The 23,671-nt window shown below is 40.4% G+C and overlaps 1 protein-coding gene across 2 annotated transcripts in view; it reads left to right on the top strand.

The window, feature by feature from the left end:
- LOC148010993 (enhancer of mRNA-decapping protein 4-like) overlaps positions 1-23,060 on the top strand; it is a 28,821-nt gene extending 5,761 nt beyond the window's left edge. Inside the window, exons 2-14 of one of the 2 annotated variants that reach the window (XM_087671349.1) lie at positions 10,394-10,501; positions 10,607-11,495; positions 11,817-11,866; positions 12,069-12,228; positions 12,316-12,537; positions 12,685-12,813; positions 12,926-14,686; positions 14,847-15,206; positions 15,308-15,427; positions 15,594-15,764; positions 15,864-16,007; positions 22,032-22,175; positions 22,262-23,060. In XM_087671349.1, coding sequence (XP_087527475.1) covers positions 10,644-11,495; positions 11,817-11,866; positions 12,069-12,228; positions 12,316-12,537; positions 12,685-12,813; positions 12,926-14,686; positions 14,847-15,206; positions 15,308-15,427; positions 15,594-15,764; positions 15,864-16,007; positions 22,032-22,175; positions 22,262-22,567 — 4,419 coding nt within the window. In that variant the 5' untranslated portion in view covers positions 10,394-10,501; positions 10,607-10,643 and the 3' untranslated portion in view covers positions 22,568-23,060. The remainder of the gene's footprint in view (positions 1-10,393; positions 10,502-10,606; positions 11,496-11,816; positions 11,867-12,068; positions 12,229-12,315; positions 12,538-12,684; positions 12,814-12,925; positions 14,687-14,846; positions 15,207-15,307; positions 15,428-15,593; positions 15,765-15,863; positions 16,008-22,031; positions 22,176-22,261) is intronic. The other variant, XM_087671348.1, reaches the window with a different exon arrangement.
- The last annotated feature ends 611 nt before the right edge of the window (positions 23,061-23,671 follow it).

Raw genomic sequence — 23,671 nt, 5'->3', positions numbered from 1 at the left:
GCCTCCTGTGAAAGTAAACACATATCTAAAAGTGGACTTTCTGCAGTCTGCATGACTAGCATAGTTTGCATCTTTAAAGCCAACAACAGATGCCTTCTGCTTTCCAAAGCAAATGCACAACTCCTTTGTGCCTTTGAGGTATCTCATAATAGCTTTCACTGCATCCCAATGCTTCTTGCCAGGGGTTGCCATGCATCTGCTAACTACTCCCACTGCAAAGGCAATGTCAAGACGTGTAGCAACCATAGCATACATAAAACTGCCAACAGCTGAAGCATATGGATCTTGGTCATTTTAGCCTTCTCATCATCAGATGTAGGGCTGTCCTTTGTATCGATTTTCACATATGAGGCAATGGAAACCCAATTGTTTTTCCCCCCTCCATATTGAAACGTTGCAAAATCTTGGAGATATACTCCTGCTGAGATAGATAGAGTAAGCTTGTCGACCTATCTCTTTGAGTATTATACCAAGAATGTGATTTGCATCACCAAGATCCTTCATGTCAAAGCTGCCATGAAGACTTTGCTTCAGTGAGTTCAAGGCATGAGTATCTCTGCCAGCAATCAGCATGTCATCAACATACAAAACCAAGATAATCAGGCTGCCATCTACGGCCTTCTTGGTGTACAAGCAGTGATCCACTTGATTTCTATGAAAACCTTTAGACTGCATGAATGTATCAAACTTATGGTACCATTCGCCTTTGCCCAAAAACCATGGGGTAATGCAGCATGAGATAACATTGTACGGACCTTATCCTGTATGGTCCGATTCATATGCTATACAACTCCATTTTGGGGTGGATTATGAGGGGCAGTGAGCTCCCTCTTTATTCCTTTGCTGTCACAAAATGCCTGAAAGGCCTTGGACACATATTTCCCACCATGGTCAGAGCGAAGACACTTAAGTATCTTATCAATCTGATTTTCAACCAATGCCAAGATTTTTTTTGTCAAGCACTTCATCCTTGCTATGAATAGGATAAACCCATACCTTTCGTGTAGCATCGTCGACAAAGGTGACAAAATATTTCTTTCCCCCTAAAGAGAATCCTAGTATCTGACATACATTTGCATGTACTAACTCTAGAGGAGAAGATTTCAAGGAAAGTGACTTTTTATGAGATGTCTGTGCACGTTTACCATAAATACAATGATCACAATGCTCAAAATCAGTATACCGAAGACAAGGCAAGTAACCCAAATGAGAAAGCACTTTCATTCTTGTTGGACTCATGTGTCCCAACCAACCATGCCACAAAGAAACACTTGGCTGCTCGGTCACGGCAACAACATGGTCACGCACGCTAGATACATGAAGTGGATACAAAGTATCACTCTTGCAACCTCTGGCAATAACCCTAGATCCCTTACAGATCTTCCATTTTCCAGCACCAAAGGTGGTATGAAAACCATCAGCATCTAGTTGCCTTGTGCTAATCAAGCTTTTCTTGAGCTGAGGTACGTTCTGTATATGCTGAAGTGTAAAGACAGAGTCATGCCGAAACTGCAACTGCACACTGCCAATACCTGCAATGTCACATGCATAGTTGTCCCCAAGATGGACAACACCATGTTGACCCTTTGTATAGTCAAAGAACCACTCACACGATGAGGGGTGACATGAAAGAAGCACCTGAATCGAGAATCCAGGTATGCATGTCATCATCTGTTTTTGCAAGTAAAGCACGTGCACCAAAGTGTGAAGAGACAAAGAGTATGTCACTCCCACTATCACTGTCATGAGTGATTACATTCACCTCTTCAATTTTTACAGTGCTCTTTTTAGGCTGATTGTCCTTTTACTCTTCCTTGCTATCATTTGTCTTCTTGCCCTTTCCTTTCTCTTTCTTCCATTTGTAACAGTCACGTTTAAAGTGACCCTTCTTGTCACATTGATGTCATTCAACATCTTTGCCATGTGATTTACTGCATCCCTTGCTATCATATTCGCCTTTCTGCTGTGATTTGCCCCTAGTATGCAAAGCACTAGAAGACGTACTGGATGCATTATTCTGCCGATTCATTTCTTCCATGAGTAGAGCACTCTCTACATCAGCTTACAAAATAATCGCATTCGAATTGCCCATAGCAGTCCTTAATGTATCTCAACTCTCTGGTAGAGTGCAAAGCAAGAACGTAGCCTTAAATTCTTCATCAATCAAGAACTTCAAGGCAATCAACTGGCTGAATGGAGTTGAACTCACTCAAGTGAGTAGACATTGTTGTACCCTCTTTCATATGCAAATCCATAAGCTTTTTCAGCCAATACACTTTGCTTGCAGCACTCTTCTGTGCATACAGCTCTTCCAGTCGAGTCCATATAGCATATGCAGAATCCAAACCTTCAATGTTAAATAGCAAGGCATCAGAAATCGATAGCTCAATAGTTGAGCGTGCAAGCTCATTTAATTCATCCCAATCTTCCTGTTCAATGTCGGCGGGCTTTGCCCCTTTGGTTTTAATCGGCTTTGCCTGCTTCTTTTGCAACAGGATATTGTAGCATTGTTTTTGCAAAATTGCAAAGTTATGTGCTCCTTCAAGCTTCTTTATGTGCATCAGATTACTGTTGTCATTGCTGCCAGCCATGATTTTCAGCCCAAACGTGACCAGAAAACAGCAAATGCAGGCCCAAAATTGTCACCCAAGTGACCAAGGTACAAACAAGTACCAACTAGCAATAAATAACCACGTAGAAGTACAGATTTCAGATCTGTAATTAAATTTTCAGAAGCACTAAACCATGTGCTACAGCATTCCACAACTGATTACAGCTGTTCCAAGGGCATATGCATCACATTACATGAGAAATCCCAAATTTTAGCTGCAATTTCTGTTGTACATGTACCCACGGGCATAAAATTTGACACGAATGGTCAAAAGCCCCAAAATTTTTTTGTGCTCGAAACATCAACCACACATTTGCATTTTCTCTGTCATGTATAGAATAGGTCAATTTTGCCAAAATAGAGAAATTTCAGCAAAACCCCCAAATTTTACCAAGTGTTGATGTCCAAATTGCGTGGAATTCAACCTGCATGTACATAAAATGACCAAATGTTGCACAGATTTTGCCCAAACTGCAAAAGCCCCAAATTGCACGGGGTCCAATGTGCATCAATGTCGAGAAATTGGGTAAATTTCAGCCCAATTTGTGCATGTATATGAAAAGCCCCAAATGTCGGGGACAAAATGTCACAAATTCTTGCAATTTTTGAGATAAATTTGCTTGTCCTGCATCACATTCCCCAAATTTGGGAAAAGCCCCAAAATTTTTGGGCCTAAATTTGCCCAAAATACCTTACTGTTCCTACATGCACGAATGCCCGTCAGTGAGCAAAGGACTTGTTTGTAGGAAACCTTTGAAAAAATTAGAATTTTGCAAAGGGAAAATGATAGATCTGTTCTTGTTGACGAACCGCATTCATTGTGACATGTCGCCTGCAATCGTGTTGCAAAAAAGGCGCCGCTTGATGCCACGCCTACAACTCACTGCTAGTCCACGCAAGTCCAACACGTAGGAGGGTTCGCTTGCTAGTCGGAAGCTGCCGCTAGTCAATCATTGACCTGTCACGCACTTGAAAGCTATCGCTTGGTTCACGTTTGCTTGCCAGGTTAGGAAATGACCTGTCATCTGTCTGGAGATGATGTTTTTAACTTGCGCCTGCACCTTGGAATTGTCAGCTAACAAAAAAACGTGACCTATTGACTTGCACGAACTCCGAGAAGTATAAACGCCTCAACCGCAGCTCTGATACCAGTTTGTGGTGACGGGCTAGGCACGAAGATCAAGACTGTGGTGTTCCTTAGTCGCGGAGAGACAGAGAGAGTGTGAGAGAGCAGATCAGAGAGTGCACGTTTTTTAGGTACAATGATGAGTGTGTACCTTTAGGTTTTTAGATAGATATATATATTTAAGTACAAGTGCTAAGGTGTGTTCACACCTAAGCACATTTAAAGGCACGAGGGCCTTTATTCCCAACACATCCAACCCTTGATCAAAAGAGGTATCAATATGTGATTCCGGGTCTTACAACACGAAATTAAACCTTGCAAGTGGTCTTTATGCCTTGCCTATGCTGTTTGCACTAGATTCCCAAGCTGCAATGGTTGATAAATCCGTCAGTAAAGATTGAACAAAGTTGATATTTTAAACCAATTGTAACATGAGTAAAATGCTTATGTTTCAATAGTGGTGTCATGAATAGTGCCTTTGGGTCTCCTCTAGCTCCTTGCATCTAACCCAAAAGTAGGAGCCTTGCCATAGCCTAACCAAGTGCCCACTATACAACTTCCATGATATTTCAATAATGATGAGAAGTACAATGAGGGGGTGCCATGCTTTGGAGCCAATCTTTTCGTGTATTTAGGCTAGGAGCTTTCTAGCTCAAGCCGCCTAGACTGCAGTCCTTTGTTGCTACTTGCTGCCATCAGTCATCAATAGGCTGCATTTCATAGTTTCAACACTCCCTCATCATTGTCTAGTTGTTGGTTGACATACTAGAGCATCATCGTCCAATTGCTGGTTGACACTTGGAAGCTACAAATCAGGGTGTCTTGATTGCCATGCCATCAGCCCAATTGCTAGTTGCTGCATTTTTGAGTATTTTGCATTATCTTGTGCTCCGGCTAGTGCTTACACTTGGATTTGTTTGCAGGACGACACATTCCATCAATTCCCTCAACATACTCCCATGAGTCATCTGTTGTTGGCTTGCTTTGCCTTTGAGCATTGTGTTTATTCATTATTCAACACTCAATTTCGTCTTCAATGTTCATTCTTCTTTGTTTTCTTGCGTTTTTGTATTAGTTATTGTTCTTTAGTCGTGCTCGTACATCTTATGTTTTCTCAATACAAACCCTAGCATATCTTTACATGGTATCAAAGCCGATGCGCTATTGAAGTGTGTCCTATGGCTGTCATGGAGGCTTGGTTTGCATGAGATACACACGAGTGAGTGATGCATAGCCAATTCATAATAGTTGAGAGTTGAGAAACCTTACTCTAGGGTGTGGAGATATGCTAGGGTTTGCATGAGAAGACACAAAACTAAAACACAACTAAAACACACTAACTCAAACAAGAACGCAACTAAAACACACTAAAACAAGAACTAAAACACAAGTAAAACACAAGTAAAACACACTAACTCAAACAAAAACCCAACACAAAAAACCAAAACGACAAAAACATACAAGTGTATGATTTATGAATGATTGAATGTTAAATGTGAATGAACGAGATAGAGCTGTCTACTAGTTGTCAAGGTAAGGAATTTGCTTCATAGTGACCACTCTCTATTTGTTACTAGTGCTAGGAGATACGGAGTTGACCAATGGCACATTATACTCTAGGAGACATTTTATATCCATGTATCTTGATCGAATCACAAGATCATCAAGGGAAAGATGCACAAGATTTGGTAGAAAGCTATCTTCACCCCTAGACCTTTGAAAGGTGTCAACCAAGTCTTGGCCATGTGTAGTTGAATAATGTTTATCTGGATGAACTTGTTGAGATTGAGTCATAAGGAGGGTAGTTTAAACTGTATTGAAGGGGTGGAAGGTGATCCATACATAGCCTAGGTAGTTATAGCCGTATGTTTGTCTAAGCATACTAGCACTCAAGGTCACCTTGCAAGGCTAGTTGTCTAGATGACTCTAGAGCATGTCTAGAGTCTCTGTCTCGGGAGACTCCAAGTGTCTCTTTGTCTTGGGAGACTCCAAAGTATGTGCATAAATATCACTCTTTGGAAAAGTTCCTCAACCATGATAGGTGGTGCTCCCATCCTTGCCATGACTATCTCATGCAGCCCTCTAGACTTATTCTTGATGATGTGTGAGATGATCATCACTAGGGTCTTATCGATTTGCTCCTATCCATCATAAACTGTTGACATATCAAAGTCATTAAGTGTATGCCCTATAAATTGGCCCAAGTTGATGATCAAGTTGGCTAACAATTGAGGCCACCAGAAATACAGGTTAGCGAATAAATAATGTACTAGGAGTCATGAAAGAGATGCTTAAAATGAGGCGTCCACATCACATCTAAAAAGAAATATGTCCAGCCCATTGGGACGTGCATAGACTCACTCATGAACTGATAGATTTGGTAACATTCTCTCTTAGATTATGGGTGATTTGGTACAATACAATATAGAATGAGAATGAGTCATCAAAATACATACAACAATGACATACAAATAAGACCATGGATACCCAAGTAGTGGATGCACTAACCACCACCAAGATGTCTTGGAGAGAACCTAATGTTGATGTCAATCATACAAGCTCTTGAAAATAGAAAGGAATCGTAGGAGGTTGCTACGTGTGTTAACAATGCGTGTGATGTAGCACATGTAAACATCCTGTCACCAATGCTGAAGCACATAATGGCTGTGGATTCCTCGAGACTACCATAGTATTCCCTCATGTGAACTTGGACTAGGAGCCAATCTCGCTCTTTGTTAAACAACTCATCATGACGTGGATGTTGATCCCAGCTCTAGGATTTCAAATTGTCAGACTTCAATTCATGTGCCAAGGAAGCTCCTCTCTTGATCTTGTGCACCTATATAGAAGTATAGATCAGGCATGATTGCCCCACCTCACCACCCTCTCACACTCCCTCTTTGGCATTGGACAGTTGTGAGGGATGACCTCCATCACTTGTACTAGCAATTTTAAGGGAATGCTCTACAACCATTGTTGGGCTGCATGGCAGGAGCTTGAACTTGGACCTATAGCTGACGAGGACTCATTGATAGAGTTGCCACCCTTCGTCTTTGTTCACTTCTCCTCCTAGAAAGCTGCTAGCAGTTAATGTTTTTAGTCCTCTTGGAGATGTCCCTTCTTGCCACAATAATAGCGCGGCAACTTCTTCTTTGTTGTATGTCACCCTTGTTTGAAGCTAGAACATTTGAAGTAAAAAGAGAGAGCATCCCCACTGTAACCCGAATCTGAACAGTACAAGTCTCCAACATAACACTTGTAGATGAGTAAACAATGTCAGCATGCTGGTCTCCGGCTATGAGGAGGTAGATGCAACTTGCAAGGAAAATGAATGGAGGCAAGGGATCTTGAGAGATAGAGATGTGCAAAGAATACAGACTTACAAGAGTGTCAAGAGTTGAAGTAGCAAACAAAGCTCTTGGAGAAAGGATCAACAGTAACTAGAGTGTAGTGAAAAGAATATGCTGAATACACAAGAATCCTCCTGAAAGCTGACCAGTGAATCACAGAAAAGCTGATCAGAAAACAACACAGGTGCTGCATAGAGAGAAATCAATAGAGAACAGATCAAAACACAGCTAAAACAAGAAAAGAACCATAGTTTGCAAACCACAAAACAGATGTCCAGTTCTGCACAGAGGAATCTGAAACTGCAGGTTTGCTGATGAGCAGAAAGAGGGCAGACCGAAAACATAGATGGTTGTTGGCAAAACAAAAATGCTGCAGGGTCAATAACAGAACAATCTGCCCTACAATAGTCACAGGAGCTGAAAATGCAGATTGCAGGCTGAAATAGCAGTAAACATGCTGTTTTGGTTCAGTAGGAGGTCACCCGGGCAGAAAACAAGTTGCAACAGTAGAAACAGGTCAAATCAGCAACAAGAGATGAAGATGACAGACCTGCAACATCAGAAAACAGCACCAAGTTCTTGAATTCTGATGTCTGAAACCATGTGAGATCCCGATCCTAAAATCTAATACTATCTCAGAAGTGGATGCAGGCTGAAATGGAAGTAAACAGGCGGTTTTGGCTAAGGGGGAGGTTGCCCAGGCAGAAGACAGGTTGGAATAGTCACAACCGGTCCAATTAGCAACAAGAGATGAAGATGACGGACCTGCAACATTGGAAAGCAGCACCAAGTTCCTGAATTCAGACGTTTGAGAAACCATGTCAGACCCAGATCCTAAAATCTAATACCATATCTGAAGTGGATGCAATGATGGAAGTGTAGGAAGACTGATGTAATAGACTATGACACGAGAGAAGAGAAAAGAGAAACACTGCAAAAGAACATTCATAGTAACCAAAAAACACGTTTTGTCCGGCGAAATGCAAATCCTCGAAACATATAAAACATTTCATTTTGTTTCGCCAAACAGGGTTGCGAAAGGATTTTTCTTTTGCGAAACAAGATTAAAAAAAAGGTTTTTCTTTATTTAAAAAAAACACGGGGATTGTTTTCTTTTTACAATTAATATTGTTTTCACCCTCCTTGCGTTCACAATCACGTCCTTCATCTTTTCATACTTTGTTTCATTTTGCGAAACAAGGTCACGAAATAGAAAGTTTTTTAAAGAGTCTTTTATTAAAAGAACATGCATGCTATTTTTCTATTACAACCCACATTTTTTCTTTGTCTTCCTCGTGCACATCTCGTCACCTTCTCCACTTTTATATATCTTCTCCTACTCCATCTCATCCTTCTCCATCTCCACCTAATCTCTTCCTCTTCGTCCTCCACCTGTTCCACGTATTCATCCACCTTTCCCTCTACCTTGGGTCTCTCAACTCAAATGAAAATGCCCCCTCACAAGGTTTTCACTCGTTAGCATCAGTTTTTGCTCACACTTTACATTATGTATTATACGTATGTTGTAGCCTCTACATTTTGATTTGAGAGTCATGAATGCTAATTTCTAAATTAGTAGGTAAAATGGATGTTTTGATTTTAGGCTTTTGACTTTTCACTCTAGGACCTAGGTGGAATGGACATTTTCATTTTATGGATATGTTTCTTGCAAGTTGCTCTAATAATACTATATATGGATCTATTTTTTCCCTCTAATATTATAAATATATAATAATTCTAATTATTATAAATAGTATCTTTTGAAACCTTGGAACCTCAAGGTAGGTAACGAAACAAAATGTAAAACAAAACCTCAAAACCTTGAAACATGAAATAGAACGAAACGTTTTGGGTTACCATAAGAACATTACACAAAGAACTCAAAAGAAAAGAGATGCTTGGAAAATGGAATCGATAAACCAAGACATGAGATAGTACAAAGACAATTATGAGTTGTTGGATGTGAGGGCATTGCCACCGGCTCCCTCTCTCCATCAAACTTGCTATCGAAGTATGCAAAGTGATACAATATGGAGGAGGGAGTGCTTGGCTTATAAAGAGGCCCAACATCATGGTTAGGTCAACCACCAACTAGGGCCACTAACAATATATGTTGGTCAGCAAATAATGTAACAAGTGGCTATAAAAGAAGTCTCTAGAATTTGTTTACCACATCACATTTAGAATGAAATGTGTCCAATCCACTGAGATATGCATAGACTGACTTATGTACTAATTAATCCGCTAACACATTAGGCATTGAAAGAGATTGCATCAATCCGAGAGTCTTTTGCTTCTCATACTTGGGTTTTTTGATATGCTAGGCAAACTTAGATGAAGTTGTGTGTCTCTTTTTGTAGTGTTGGCCAATAAAAGAAGTGTTCAATTGCGCCTAAAGTGGTGGCCCTTCCTCTGTGTCCTGCATCTGGATGAGAACCTCCTTGTATATTTTTCCAAACTAGTGCAAAATCAGAATCTTGGTCATAAGTATTACTCATTGCTTGAGAAATTTTCACAATGAGCCACTGTAACAGTCACAATACGAGGTACTCTAGAAAGTGCACCAACAACTCCATTATGTTTCCCAGGGTTGTATATAATTTGAAAGTGAAACATAGACATTAAAATTTTCCACCCCTTAAATTTAGGGACCCTCCACTACAAGTGTACAATCTTTGTTAGTGCGTTACAAAAACAATGTTGGAATGTTTAGATGAGCTTTCTATGCAAATATACATGCATTTTAAACTTGTAGCTTACACATGCACATCATTTCTTGGTTATGTCATTTTGCTGATTGTAACTGTTTGTTCTGGTGAATCTAGCCCACACTTCAAGGCATTAATCCTTTCTGTGTGTGAGTTTCATTTTGTTATACTTGAGTTTTGGTTATATGTGCCCAATTAGTTAGTATAGGTGGAAATGCGTACTATCTTTTTTCTAACCCACTACATGGGTTTACCATAACCTATGACCACTCAACATCAGTGGCCAACTCTAATGTACTTTTCTAGATATTTGGTAATTACAAAGGAAATAAATTTAATAAATAATTGAATATGCAAATTAATCAAAAGGATACAAATTCTTTTTCTATCGCATTGTGACATTGCTAGTATTGATGATAGACACATTTGTGTTGTTGCAGCTGTACATGAATGTTATACTTTATTGAGGGTCTTTGCAGTTGGATTTGTGTGGAATCAGTATAGACAAAGTTTTCCTTTTCTTATCTTGATAATTGTGGTAGGCTTAGTTGGCTTTTAGAATTAGTGTCATCATAGATGTCCTTGGTTTCTGATGCAGAAATGGGCTATACTCTCAGAGCTTGGATTTCTAAAATGCTTTGCTGGAAAATATCAATGTGTTAAAAATTCTGCTGCATTTGCTGTCTGTCTTAAGTCATTGAAAGCAGTAAGTCTTGTCATAACTGATTCTCCTAGATTCTTGAAACATTTGGACTAAAGTCATACTTCATAATTGGACTGACTGGTATTTCACCTTGTGGACACATTGTAGAGTGGTAGAGACAACGCTGTGACAGACATATATATCCATGGGTTCGGGACCACCTCCTGGAACTTTTGATATCAACAATTTTTTCAAAAATTCACCTCAGTCTGGGTACACCCCATCACCTGCTTCTTATCCACCACCCCCAAGCCATCCTTTTCACAATTTTCCTCCACCATCTTCATATCCAGCAGCAACAGGTCCTTTTTCTAATCTAGCTACACCATTTCCATTCACTTCTCAAGGGAACTCGTATCACCAGTATTCACCTTACCCTCAGGATCAGGGAACACGGCCTCCATATCCTCATAATTTTGGTCAGTCTAATTTTTCTCAGCCAACACCTTCAGCACCCCCAACTGTGCCCTTATCTGCAACACCTCAGCCAAGTTTACCACAGTCTAATCTTTCAAGCCCATCGAGTCCTTCTCTTGACAGTGCACGCCTAATGGCCCTTCTGACTACACACTCTTCGGGTAACATAGCTGTTCCGACATCTTTAGAACTTCCTCCAGCAGCTTTGCACACTTCTGAAACAAATTCTGAGATATCACAACCACCAGCTGCTGTTGCCCCTGCTGTACCTTCGGCCCCTCCAGTAAGCCTCGCTCCAACATCTGGATCTGGGAGACTCAATACCAATAAGCTTCCAGGGGGCCGTCACCTTAGGGGTGAGCATGTGGTGTATGATATAGACATCCGATTACCAGGGGAGGTGCAACCCCAGTTGGAGGTCTCTCCCATCACAATGTACAGTTCAGATCCTGCATTGGTTGTGGGAAGGCAAATAGCTGTGAATAAAAGCTATATATGTTATGGACTACGCCCCAACCGTCACATACGGATACTACACATAAACACAGCTTTGCGAAATTTGCTCCGAGGCCATTCACAGGTAATTCCTGATTTTATTGAGGTACAGTGCAAGAATATCAATCGTTAAATATGTAAAGTAGACATGCATAGGTACTGGTTTGATTGCAGTTATGGCACATAATCTTATCTTCGGGTGTAAACCATCCTGAATTTAAAATCTCTGCTATTAAGCAGTGATACTAGCATGTGTAATTTTACTTGTGATGCATAGTTTGCAATCATTGTGTTTAAAAGATCCTTCCTAATGCTATTGCTGTTGTACAGATAGTTAGCACACATGTTATCCTTTGCAGTTAGTAATGTCTATAAACTTCTTCCTAACGGTGGTGTTGTCATGCAGAGGGTGACAGACATGTCATTTTTCGCTGAGGATGTGCACCTTTTAGCAAGGTTTGCATCAGCTGTTGACTTCGCATTTCTTACAGCCATTTTGAATTGATTTGCATATCATTTGAATAGGTCTTTAAACTTGTATTCCGAGCTTTACTTTTCAATTTCACTGGGATGATAGATTGCTAAAATCTGGATAGAGGATTTGTTGGGCACATGTTTTTTTTTTGTAAGTATTTTTGGCACATGTCTTCTTTTACAGTGCAAGCTCAGATGGACGGGTCTTTGTACGAAGAATAGTTGAAGGGCCTGCTGGGGATGACAACAAGCTGCAAATAACAGATCAAGTCCTACTGGCGATTCAGTTTTCTGGTGATTGGGATTCTATATTTCCTCGAGTCTGTTGGCATTCTCATACGCAGGTATATAGTTGGTTTTTACTCAAGGTTTAAAACAATGCTGTCTAGTGCTTGGCTTGTGATTTGCTGATAGTATTATTTTTCTTGCAGGATATTCTGGTTGTTGGAATTGGAAAGTATGTGCTGACTGTAGACATTAAAAAAGTCAGGCAAAAGTTTGCTCCAAATGGCTTCAGTGTAGAAGAGCCAGTGCCTTGTTCTGTTGATAATCCCATAGAAGGTGTCATTCCTGTGGCTGGGCATGAGGCTGAAGTCACAGATCTTTCTACCTGTCAAGGGGCTAGGTTGGCTTCGGCATCTAAAGATGGAATGGTTGGTTTTGCTCTAACATTATGGTCTAGTTTTGCATTTGACTCTTTCATGGAATTTTTTTCCCCTTTTGCCTTGTGTCCTTCTTGTTCAAACAGAGGTTAGGAAATAAATGAATATATGCCCTGAATTCTGCCTTTCTTTGGTTAGGTTCGGATTTGGGCAGAACAAAATATGCTTCCAGTTTCAACTCTCACACCACATGATGGACAGCAAGTTGGTGCTGTTGCTTTTCTTTCACCACCTCATCGTCCTGATCATATTGTTCTTCTTTCTGCGGTACTGTAATATTTTCTGTTTTCTGGGCTTCTAGGTTTTATTCTTTGGACTCTGCTACTGTTTGCTTTTAGTGAGGAGCTCTAAATAAAGGTAACTGCTGGTTGTTTGACAGGGACCTTTGAATCGGGAGTTGAAGTTGTGGGTTCCCAGTACTGCAGATGGTTGGTTGCCTCAGTCAGGTCCAGTGAAGTGGAAGTGCATCCAGACCCTTGAGCTGAAAAGTTCAGCTGGAGGGAGGCTTGAAGAGTCATTTTTCAATCAAGTTCTTGTGGTGCCCAAAGCATGTGTGATTTTACTCGCGAACGCACAGAAAAATGCCATTTATGTAGTGCATGTAAATTTTGGATTAAGTCCTTCAGCTACCCGCATGGACTATCTTGCAGAATTTTCAGTAGCAATGCCAATTCTTAGTCTAACTGCCACAAGTGAAAATGTGTTTGATGGTGAGGGTGTAGTTCAAGTGTATTGTGTCCAAACCCAGGCCATACAACAGCATTCCCTTGATCTTTCGCAGTGTCTTCCTCCTCCTGGAGGAGAAGCATTCACAGTGGAAAGAGATTCAATGTATGGGTCTCAAGCCTCACATGGAACAATCACAAGTAGTGCTGAATCTTCTAGCACTGCATTGGAGGTAAGTGCCATATTAAGAGCAAAATCTCCTGGACCTATTTCGGGTGTGTCGTTGACTGACAAACCAATCGGAGTTAGTAAACCTCCTTTCTTTGGAAACTCAGATGACTTACCAGGTTCTCGAGGTGAGTCATCTTCAGATAATATGGAGTCAGGATCTTCACTTGATTCCAAAACTGTCATGTCATCTCCAAAAAAAGAAATCAAGGAAATTTTGACAAGGGAATCCATTCCCACTAGTTCTCAAATTATAGCTCCAACACCTCAGGTTGGAGTCCCATTAAGTCCAAGGGGGTCGCCTCTTGCTAGGACGAGGCCTAGAAGTCCAATTGACAGTGCACTTGCAAATTTTGTTTCGTCTCCAAGAGAGCCGATAGATTATTTTCGCGCATATGAACAATCTGGAGACAGGAAGAATGATGCTAGAGTTCTTCCTCTTCCAGATGTTTCAGCTACTGAGGCCTTTCCTCTTTCCCCTAGGAGGTTGTCAGATGAGATGCGAGGTTCAACTGTTTTAGACCAGCAAAACAATGTAAATTCAATGCATTTGATAACACCTTCAGAACTTATGTCAATGGTAGCAAGGGCAAAAGCAGAAGTAGATGGTGGGTTTGCAGTTTCTTCACCCACGTCAAGTGGTTTATTAAAGGAGTCAAGTGCAAAGAGTGAAGATTTCTTGGAAAAAAGGGACTTAGAAGTCCTAAAAGTTGAGACAAAAGAGGTGACAGATAGTACAATTATTCATTCAAAAGAACATGGAATAGAGAGAGAATCTACAGCAAAAAGCAGTACACTCGTTTCTGATATTAATGACAATATCCAGACCAGTACAATCCTGGAGTCTTCTCTCAGTGATCCTGCGCAAGAGGGAGATGTTTTAGAGCCATCACACTCTGAGCTGCTAATTAATGAAGAAGCTCAGCCTGCTGATGAACTTGGAACTTTTGAGGAAAAAGATCGGTTACTCAGTGCTGTGGTAGACGAAACCCATGAACAGTTGAAAGAAGTTTCTGCCAAAGTCGACGATTCACCAGCATTACCTGTAATTGCCCGGAAGAAGAAAAACAAAAATAAAACAGATGCTAATGTGCCTATGACAATGCCATCATCTTCTGGACAGATTCCAAGTACATCAGCATCCACTGTGATTGTGGATCAAGATGCAACAGTTGTCACTGGTAGTTCTGTACCATCATCATTCTTGTCTGCACAGATAATTGCAATGCAGGAGAACTTGAACCAGGTCTGCTTTTACCCAATTCTCTGCTTTTGTTATCTGCAAGTTTGAAGGCTTACTGATTTTAATACTCTTGCATGAATATCAGATTTGTGTCAGTTCACTGCTGATTTTCCCTGATTTGGTCTAGTTATGCACCTGTTCATGGACTTTTTGTTCAATGCAGTTAGTAATAATGCAGAGGGACCTTCAGAAGCAGATGGCAGGGATTGTTGCTGTCCCTATCATGAAGGAAGTGAAGCGAATGGAAGCCGCACTTGGACAGAGGATGGAAAAGGTACTTAAAGCTCATGTGGATGCAATGTGGGCTCGCATACAAGAAGATAGTGCAAGGCGGGAGAAGCTGGAAAGAGATCGTTTACAACAGTTAACTGCATTAATTTCAAATTCAGTAAATAAAGATCTACCTGCAGCTTTGGAGCGAGCTTTGAAGAAAGAGTTGGCTTCTATAGGCCCTTCTGTTGCTCGTTTGGTGGCGCCAAACCTAGAAAAGGGTATCTCTACAGCTGTAAATGATGCTTTTCAGGTAAATCTGTGTTCAAATAAGCCGTTTTCCCATTCTGGTCTTTTATTCTCTAAAGAAAATTCTTAAAGTTTTACTAAGTGATTATTATGTTCAATTGACAGAGGGGTATTGGTGAGAAAGGTGTTGCCCAACTTGAAAAAAGTGTTGGTGCTAAAATAGAGGCCTCATTGTCCAGGCAGTTGCAGGCTCAATTCCAAACTACTGGTAAACAGACTTTGCAGGTGTGTAGATTTAGGGGATATTTTTTGAATTTTCTGATTTATTTTTAATGCAAAATATTGGTTTAATATAATTGTTATGCCACATTTGGAATTGCTCAATGTTTTATAGTCAGTCCCTGTATCAGTTTGCTTTTAAGCTAAATAAGTGTGCCGTTTGGATGTACAGGAAGCACTGCGGTCTTGTCTTGAGGCATCAGTGATTCCTGCCTTTGAGAGGGCATGCCAAGCTATGTTTGGGCAAGTGGATGCAGCATTTCAGAAGGGCATGTCTGAGCATCACACTCATGCACAGCAGCAGTTAGCTGCTTCTCATAGCTCTCTCACCTCAACACTCCAGGCATGTTCAAATGCCCAAATGTTGCCACTGTGGTCTATTTGGTCCCAAGATCATCTTTCAATAATAAAGCCTAAATTCACAATTGAATTGATCTGGCAGGAGGCATTGGCATCAGCATCTTCTCTGGCTGCATCCTTAAAGGGAGATTTGGCAGATGGGCAAAGGAAGCTGCTTGCACTTGTTGAAAATACGGGTGCTGCCCGTGGGACCTATAAACCTTCAAATGGCAGTCTTCCTGACAAGGTATATGATAAGAACAGTCCTAGATGCAGTGTCTATTTTATCTAGAGGAGCAACACAGAAGGGAGGGAAAGAGAAAAAGATGGAGAGAAAAGGGAGGCAATATGATGAATAGCAGGATTTTCAGTTGTTTTAAAGTCTGCTAGTTGAGTGAGTTTAGTTTTGTGTGTGTGTCATGTGACAGGATTTTGTAGGTGCCATTTTTATGTAGTCTCGGAAGCATATCGGATAATTGCTTACTATATTATCACATTCTACTATGCATGGTTGAGTTGTATCAGATATACCCTTTTGACCCTAGGAGCTTGCATTCTGAGTTTCACTGTTAAATCTTCCACCTCAGTGGTGACACTAACAGCAGTATGAAATGAAAAATAATCTGCACCTGTTTGTGCATAAGTTGTTGCTAAAGCTACATGCTGCATTTTGAAGTTGCTCCTGTTGAGCATAGAGTGGGGGTAAATTTAAGGAACACATGGCTCCATGATTATAATTTTTTTGGGTCCCCTAATAGGGAACAAGAGACGGGGATATTCAGCTGAAACATAACTGTGATAGGGATGCCAAACCTAGGGAATAGAGACAGGGAGATGGGAACGGCATTTACAAATATAACAAAATGCAAGTTTTCATTATCTCTCACAGTCCATATACATTACTAAAGACAACCCATAATACACCAGGATAGAACCTTTTAACTTTAAAGACATGGTCGTAATCTTTATTACCATTCAACAAATTCCCAATAGAATCATGGAGAGCCTGAAATAGAGTGAGTTTGAATGCCATTAAACATGGTATTGACGATTCTAGGCAAAAGAGTCCAGACTCAAAACAGTACTGAGGTAATACATGTTGAGTTACGTGTTGTAAAATGCATTTGCCATAAATAGTAAACTAGGCTGCAACCAACATTCCAAGAATGCTACAAGGCTACAAATGTAAAGGCCTAGAGGACAACTGCAAGTGTAATCATCAATGGCGGCATGGGTGAAGGGCTCAAGTGTTAGAACTTGATAACAAGGCTACAAGTCGAACCACTAGAAATCATTATGGTCAAAAAGTGCCTAGTTGCTTCTGAAGTTTCAACCTCATGGTCATGAGTACCAACATATGATACGTTTGTCTAAGCATCATTCTAATTCTCCTCTTCTTGTTGCATCTCCTACTTTGTGAAAGGAACCTTTGCAATCCTTCTCTTGTATAGCATCCATAAATTTGCAACGACAAATGTTAAATCATTTGTCCTTTTACGCCATGTTGGCTTCTTTTCTTTGAAGCAATTTGAGAATGTGTACTCCATAGTTGCTCGAAACAAGAGGAGCTGATTGCTTGACTCAAACCACAAATGGCCAACTATCATAACTTAGGGCCATCATAACCATAGTTCTTCTACCACAAAGCTTCCCCAATTGTGCAACAATTCTCTTGTGCATTTGCACAACCAAAAGGGCAACGAAAGGTTTTGTAAGCCAAAGGTCGGTCTCTATCTTTCTGTCTTATTTGTTGGTCAAACACTAGGTGAAAGGATATTGACCTCTAAACATCCATCACCTCTATGTCATTTTTTTGATCCCTGCCTTGGAAATAAGAATTCACAATAAAAGCCACTCCATGCATGGGTGAGCTACATGAATTTGCATGATTGAATGATGAATCTCCTTATATGCCTCATCATCATGTGGTAACTCTTGTAACTTCTCAATCAACCTATCCATGGCTTTATTTACCTTGCCAATTCAAGGTTGTAGAGCATCTATGGCTCTCAAGAGATGCACAATTTGGGATACCGTAGTGTCTATGCACTTCATATAATCCCAATAGTTTGAGTTATTTGTCTTTTCCATGCATAGAATACATAGAGATGTGTTGGCAATATTTGATGAGGTGGACTTGCTGTTATAGAATAAATTTTTGGAGGAACCATGAAATTTCCTTAATTGGCCTAGTGTCAAGAAGTGAAAGGCAAATCTTGTGTCAAAGTATTTCAAAGGCATCTTTAATCTTAGAGAGAATTAATGATGAAGGAATTGGTGAACTCTGATTCAAGACAAAGGTCACCATTTGAGCTCCTTGCTTAGGATAAAGCAACCATGACGTGATGTGTCACTTGTGTGTGTCACTCCAACCGTTAACAATCAAAGTGATCCCTTTTTTTAGCCCATTGGCTCTTTCTAATCAATGTTGCTTGCTCAACAAGGTGCTTCTTCTTGCCAAGCAAAGTGGTGTACACTTTATCCAATGAGAGATGTACATAGGAAGGACCATACTCAATAATCTTCTTATACATCAATTTGAAATGCTCTAACCTAGCAAATGAATGTTATCCTGAAAGAAATAAATGAGCCATTGTTGCATTCGCCTCTTCCTTCTCCTTTGGATCCCAACTAGTATCAAGTGTAATCATTTTGCTTGAAGCACTAGGTATGGTTGATGGAATGGTTGTTGCAAAGGCCCCAAGTGGAGTGGCAAATGCACTTCTAATACTAATCTTGCTTTAGACACCTTAGCTGTAGGTGGTGTCACAAAAGCTATGGGTTCAATTGTGACACATTGTGGTCTAGATGCAAGAAGCTTGTTCCACCTACCACATGGTCACAATGCTCCCCTTACTTCTCTAAGTTTACATTTGGGCAAAACTGCACCTAGATTGTGCCTCGTGAAAATGTGATTGCCCCTAATTATAGATACCAAGAAACCATAAACAAAAAGTTAATTTTAGAGACTTGGAAAGATTAATTAAAATATAAATACTTGGTGTACCTTGCTTGCTTTACTAGTTTGCTTGTAGGGCTAAGCTTGCATGTTAATGGGTGAGCTCCTTTGCCACTTGACAGGCGATTAGCATTTATCTCGCCCCAACATGACCAATTATTTGACCTCCCTCCTTGATTGCTAGCACGATGTGCAGGATGGAAAAATGATGCCATGTCACCAGAGTTCAAAGTTGAAATAGGTTGAGTAGGAGCTGGCTGAAAGGGAAAGATAGAAGAGGATAGAGATAGGAGAAAAGAGACAACCAATCATTTGGCCTCCTTCCTTGATTGCTAGCACAATGTGCCGGATGGAAAAATGATGCCATGTCACTAGAGGGTTAAGTTGAAACAGGCTGATTAGGATTTGGCTGAAGGGGAAAGATAGAAGAGGACAGAGATAGGAGAGAAGTGACAGCTGGAAGAAGGCAGAGATGAGAGATGAGAGGGTTGAGAGAGAAGAGGGCAGGTAAAACCTGCCTTCCTTCTTGGATAGGGTGGCATCTGAAATAAGACATTACTACGTCAAACTTGGACAGCCGGTATCCGACAAAACTGGTGCCACTTGCGGTTTTTCTTTAAGTTGTATGAATTCGTAGTACATGAAGATATAACCTGATCTCTCTACAAATTCCAACAATTTGGGTTGCTACTAGTGACCAGTAGCATCAAGATCTAATTTGCCAATTGAATCTGACCACATTCAGCCCAAATTGCATCAAGAACATTTGCATGTGGGTCAACTTCAATGGGGATGTACAATCTCTATCGGATTTGCTGTAATTACTTAAATTCCAGCAGCTGCTGCGATGTTTAGAACTCTAGTGAATGGGCATGTTCTGTGAGGTGGTTGAGAAATCCTAATTTTGCAAAAAAAAAAAAGGGTTTTGATAGCAAATGCACTATTGTCCACCTCTAATCTGTTGTAAATGGCTGAGAATTTGACAGGTGGAAGGATGTGCTGACGAGAGAGGAAATTCTACATTTCTAGCCCTAAAACAATGACTAACATCAAAATTCCCAAATTTGCATCTTGATGTGAGCATGAATTGGGTCTTCTAAACTTGCATGTCAGTCATCTTGGCTTTAGATGAGCAATACTTCTCAGATCTGTTTTACATTCTTTGATTTCCAGCAAATTCTGTTGTTGCATGGCTGGGATTTGATGGCATACTTCTTAGGACAGTTGAGGAACCCTAATTTTTGCAGAAATTCACAGCTGTACCAGCAAATTAGGGCTGAGAAATATCAGATCTGCTGAGAGAGAAGACTTAGAGAAAATTCTTGGACTTTTTCGCGACAAAAATGCTTGCATAACACTTGCCTTGCTGTTCCAGCCCTAGGTAGTGCTGTAGATTAGGCCTCTTTGCTGTTCCTGATGGTTTGGCTGCTCTTTTTCAGCCTATCACTCAATTATCCACCCTTAGATCTGCCCTTGTCCCAAATAGTCATAATGGGAGAAAAATAGCCCAACATGAAATATACATTTGCATGCAACCCAAAACTGATCTAAACATGATATTTGGAAAATTTCCATTTTCATTGGGCCTCCACATGCAAAAACGAGCTGCCTAGCTCTTTGGCCCTTCCCTCATTTAAAATAACATTAAATGGTGCCCAACCTCAAAAGTCTTGAATCACAAACCTTAGGTTGGAAGATTAAATCATTAAAATCTCTACCCTTGGTGATACCAAAAGTCATTTTCAAGGGGAAATTCAATGTTCTCAACCAAGATCTATCCTAGGTAACCCACTAACAACCATCCACAACAACTTCTTCTACCAATGTCCCCCATTGCAAAGGCTAGGGTTATCAATCAACTTGTAGACACTCCTAATAGGAAGTGGCATTTTGGAACACATTCCCTGCTGTTTCCTCAGAGATGGGGCAAGGAAGTTGGGAATGTCCTAGTCAGTAGGCACAAGGTTCGAGCCTGGATTTTCACCATAAATTCACAAGGGCTTAATACATCTACAGCTATGCTTTATTGTACAAGAGAAGATATTTGGTGTGCCACTAAGGTGTACCTATATGCAGTTGAGCATCCTCCAAAGGAGAAATATAGAGAAATGTCCGTGGTTGTAGTGTATACTCATGAGCATTATTTTGCTTGTGTATGCAAAACTATGTAGTTGTAAAAGCAGTCCTTTAAAATCTCTCTTTTAAAGGAAGTAACAGTCTCCAAGTCACAATTGGGGTGATGTAGGAGACGAGGAATGCAAAGCTTTTGAATAAAGACAGTGAAAGAGGTCACTTAGAGGTATTAGAGTCAGCTGAAAGCTAGAAATGTGGCAGGTAAAGTATTGAAGAACAAACCACTCTCATAATTGGGAAAAGAAATACATCACCTGGTTAGAAAATATAGACCTAGGTGGTGGACCCAACACGAACTTTATCAATTGCTTTAAAAGTGCAAGCTTGCCGTTAGGAAGGACTAGGTTGAACTATGTTTATTGACCAATGGGCATCTGTGTGAGAGGAGCCAGCATTGACATATTCACTCCAAGGCCACCTCAATGGTGCTTCTTTCTGCTGTACATCTTGATTTTCTCTCTCCGTCTCTCTTTGTGTCACATAAAAAAGCTCCTCTTTTCCTCACACACACACACACACACACACACACAGCCTCGGGTGTAAACACACAGAGAGAGAGAGAGAGAGAGAGAGAGAGAGAGAGAGAGAGAGAGAGAGAGAGAGCCAACACTTGATATATTGATTCCAAAGCACTGAACAGTGCCAACTTGCCATGACTAGCTGTTAGATGGGTAAGAGGAAAGAGGAGCTACTTGATATGGCTGTTAATATTGTAACTATGACAAAGTTTATAGAGCACCTATTGTTCCACCCAGCCATTAGCTGTACAATTGGCACCAATATCTGTCCAAATTCATGGACCACTGCTAACTGCTTCTGCTGATCACAGGCTGGCCCTTTTTAGCCTTCAGTTTGAGATAAAGGAACAAACTCTTTAGTATTTACTAGTTTTATGAAGGTTCAGGGTGGAAAGAATATTGGAGACATTCACCATCTGACAGAATACCCACTCTTCTTGTGGATGTTATAACTTATTCCCTGATCCTTGTTCTGGACAATACCCTTGGGTGCAACATGATTTAAGAATGCAGTTGTGAAACAAAAAAGTTGCTGATCGTGACTTTTTCGCTCAATGTGGTCCTGATGTGTAACAAAAAGTTCTGGACAATTACCTGACTTTTTTGCTCAATTTTTGTACACAATTTATACTGATGTGTATCTGCTTGTTAAAATGATCAGGTTATGACTGTGCAACGGGTAGAAGAGTCTTTGGATCCAACTAAAGAATTAACAAGATTAATATTGGAGCGGAAGTTGGAGGAGGCTTTCAACAAGGCACTCTCACTTGAGAATGTTGGAGTAGTCTCTTGGTTATGTAATCAGGTTAGCCAGTCATGTCATAAATACATTTATTTTGTTGAGTATCATTTGGTGTGATTTTGGCTTAAACTCTCTTATTGTTATTGCAGGTAGACCCTGGAACACTCTTTATGAACAATCCAGTTCCTTTGAGCCAAGGAGTGATTCTGTCTCTAGTGCAGCAGCTTGGCTGTGACCTGTCAAATGACACAGGCAAGAAACTGATGTGGATCAGGGATGCTTGCTTGGCTTTGAATCCTAATGACCCCACTCTTGCTCCACACATGCGGCATTTTCTGGAAATTCTCTATACTAATTTGCATGCACTGTTACTGACAAGCTTGAGCCCTGATTTGGTGAATTCGACAAGGCTAGTTATACATGTGGTAAACTCGCTGCTGACAGTGTGCAAGTGAGACTTCAAGCTTGATCCACCATTGTGTGTAAATTTCAAATAATGCAATGATCTGTACAGTTGTGAGATGTGCTTTGTCAACAAGAAGCCAAGCTGTCATGGAGAATCTTTCTACCTCTCCTGTTCAGAGTATTGCATTCAAACAGAAGTCTTGGAACAAAACTTGAAGACATTTTTAGTCCAATACTACTATGAAGTTACCTGTCCTTGTACATTATGTGCATCAATGAAGTAAATGTGCAAGCAAGGCATCTTGAGAGTATGAAAGATTTTGTTGCTGGTGGTGGAACAAGTACCTTGTACATATGTAGCTAACTAACAATATGACACTGGGTTGATGGTGCTTCCCAGTAGGGCCTCCAGATTAGTCTATCAGTATAGAGTTGCCTTAAGTTTTTTCAAAATTTTGTACCATTTTTGTTATTTCCTAACACTTGATTACCATGGGAACATCAGAGTTTGTATCAACAATCAAGCCGTTGTTTTTTCTTTCCTGTACGCTACTTGATTGGATTGGTCTGTACAGTTTGAAGTTTAAGTGGTCAAAGTATGTGCTACCCAAACGTTGATAAAAGTCAATGTTTTTTCTTTCCTATACACTACTTGAATGGATTGGTCTATACAGTTTGAAGTTTAAAAGTGGTCAAAGTATGTGCTACCCAAACTAGCCTAGTGGAGAGAGTGTTTGCTGGGAAAGTTACATTTCTTTTGTAAATATTGGATGAAAATGCATGCACCAAGTTTGTCGGTAATCTTGTCTGGTCTACTCATGGACTAAGCTGAAGTGAGGTTCGTGTGAGATTCGTGTAGGATGATCATACTTGCTTATTATTCTTTTACACTGGCCTATTATTTGGAGATATCAAACGCTCCTGGGTAACACAAGCAACAATTTCATTAGGAAGCAGCTCAAGTTGGAATCGCACATTGGATTAGCATGTTGGAATCTTACATTGGATTAACATGTTTTTGAGTTGTACTTGATTTAGTATCCTTGGGCTTTTAAGGTTTACACTGCTGTTAATGGATACTAGTGGGAACTCTCCATACTTGGGTCAACATGACGGGTGTGCTTGCTTCAAGATATGCATTCAAATTCAAGGAG

This window comes from Lygodium microphyllum, chromosome 29 (assembly GCF_053477565.2).
Source record: "Lygodium microphyllum isolate KBCC chromosome 29, Lygodium_microphyllum_v1.1.10, whole genome shotgun sequence".
Classification (NCBI taxonomy): domain Eukaryota; kingdom Viridiplantae; phylum Streptophyta; class Polypodiopsida; order Schizaeales; family Lygodiaceae; genus Lygodium; species Lygodium microphyllum.
This window is presented reverse-complemented; position numbering and strand designations above follow the sequence as displayed.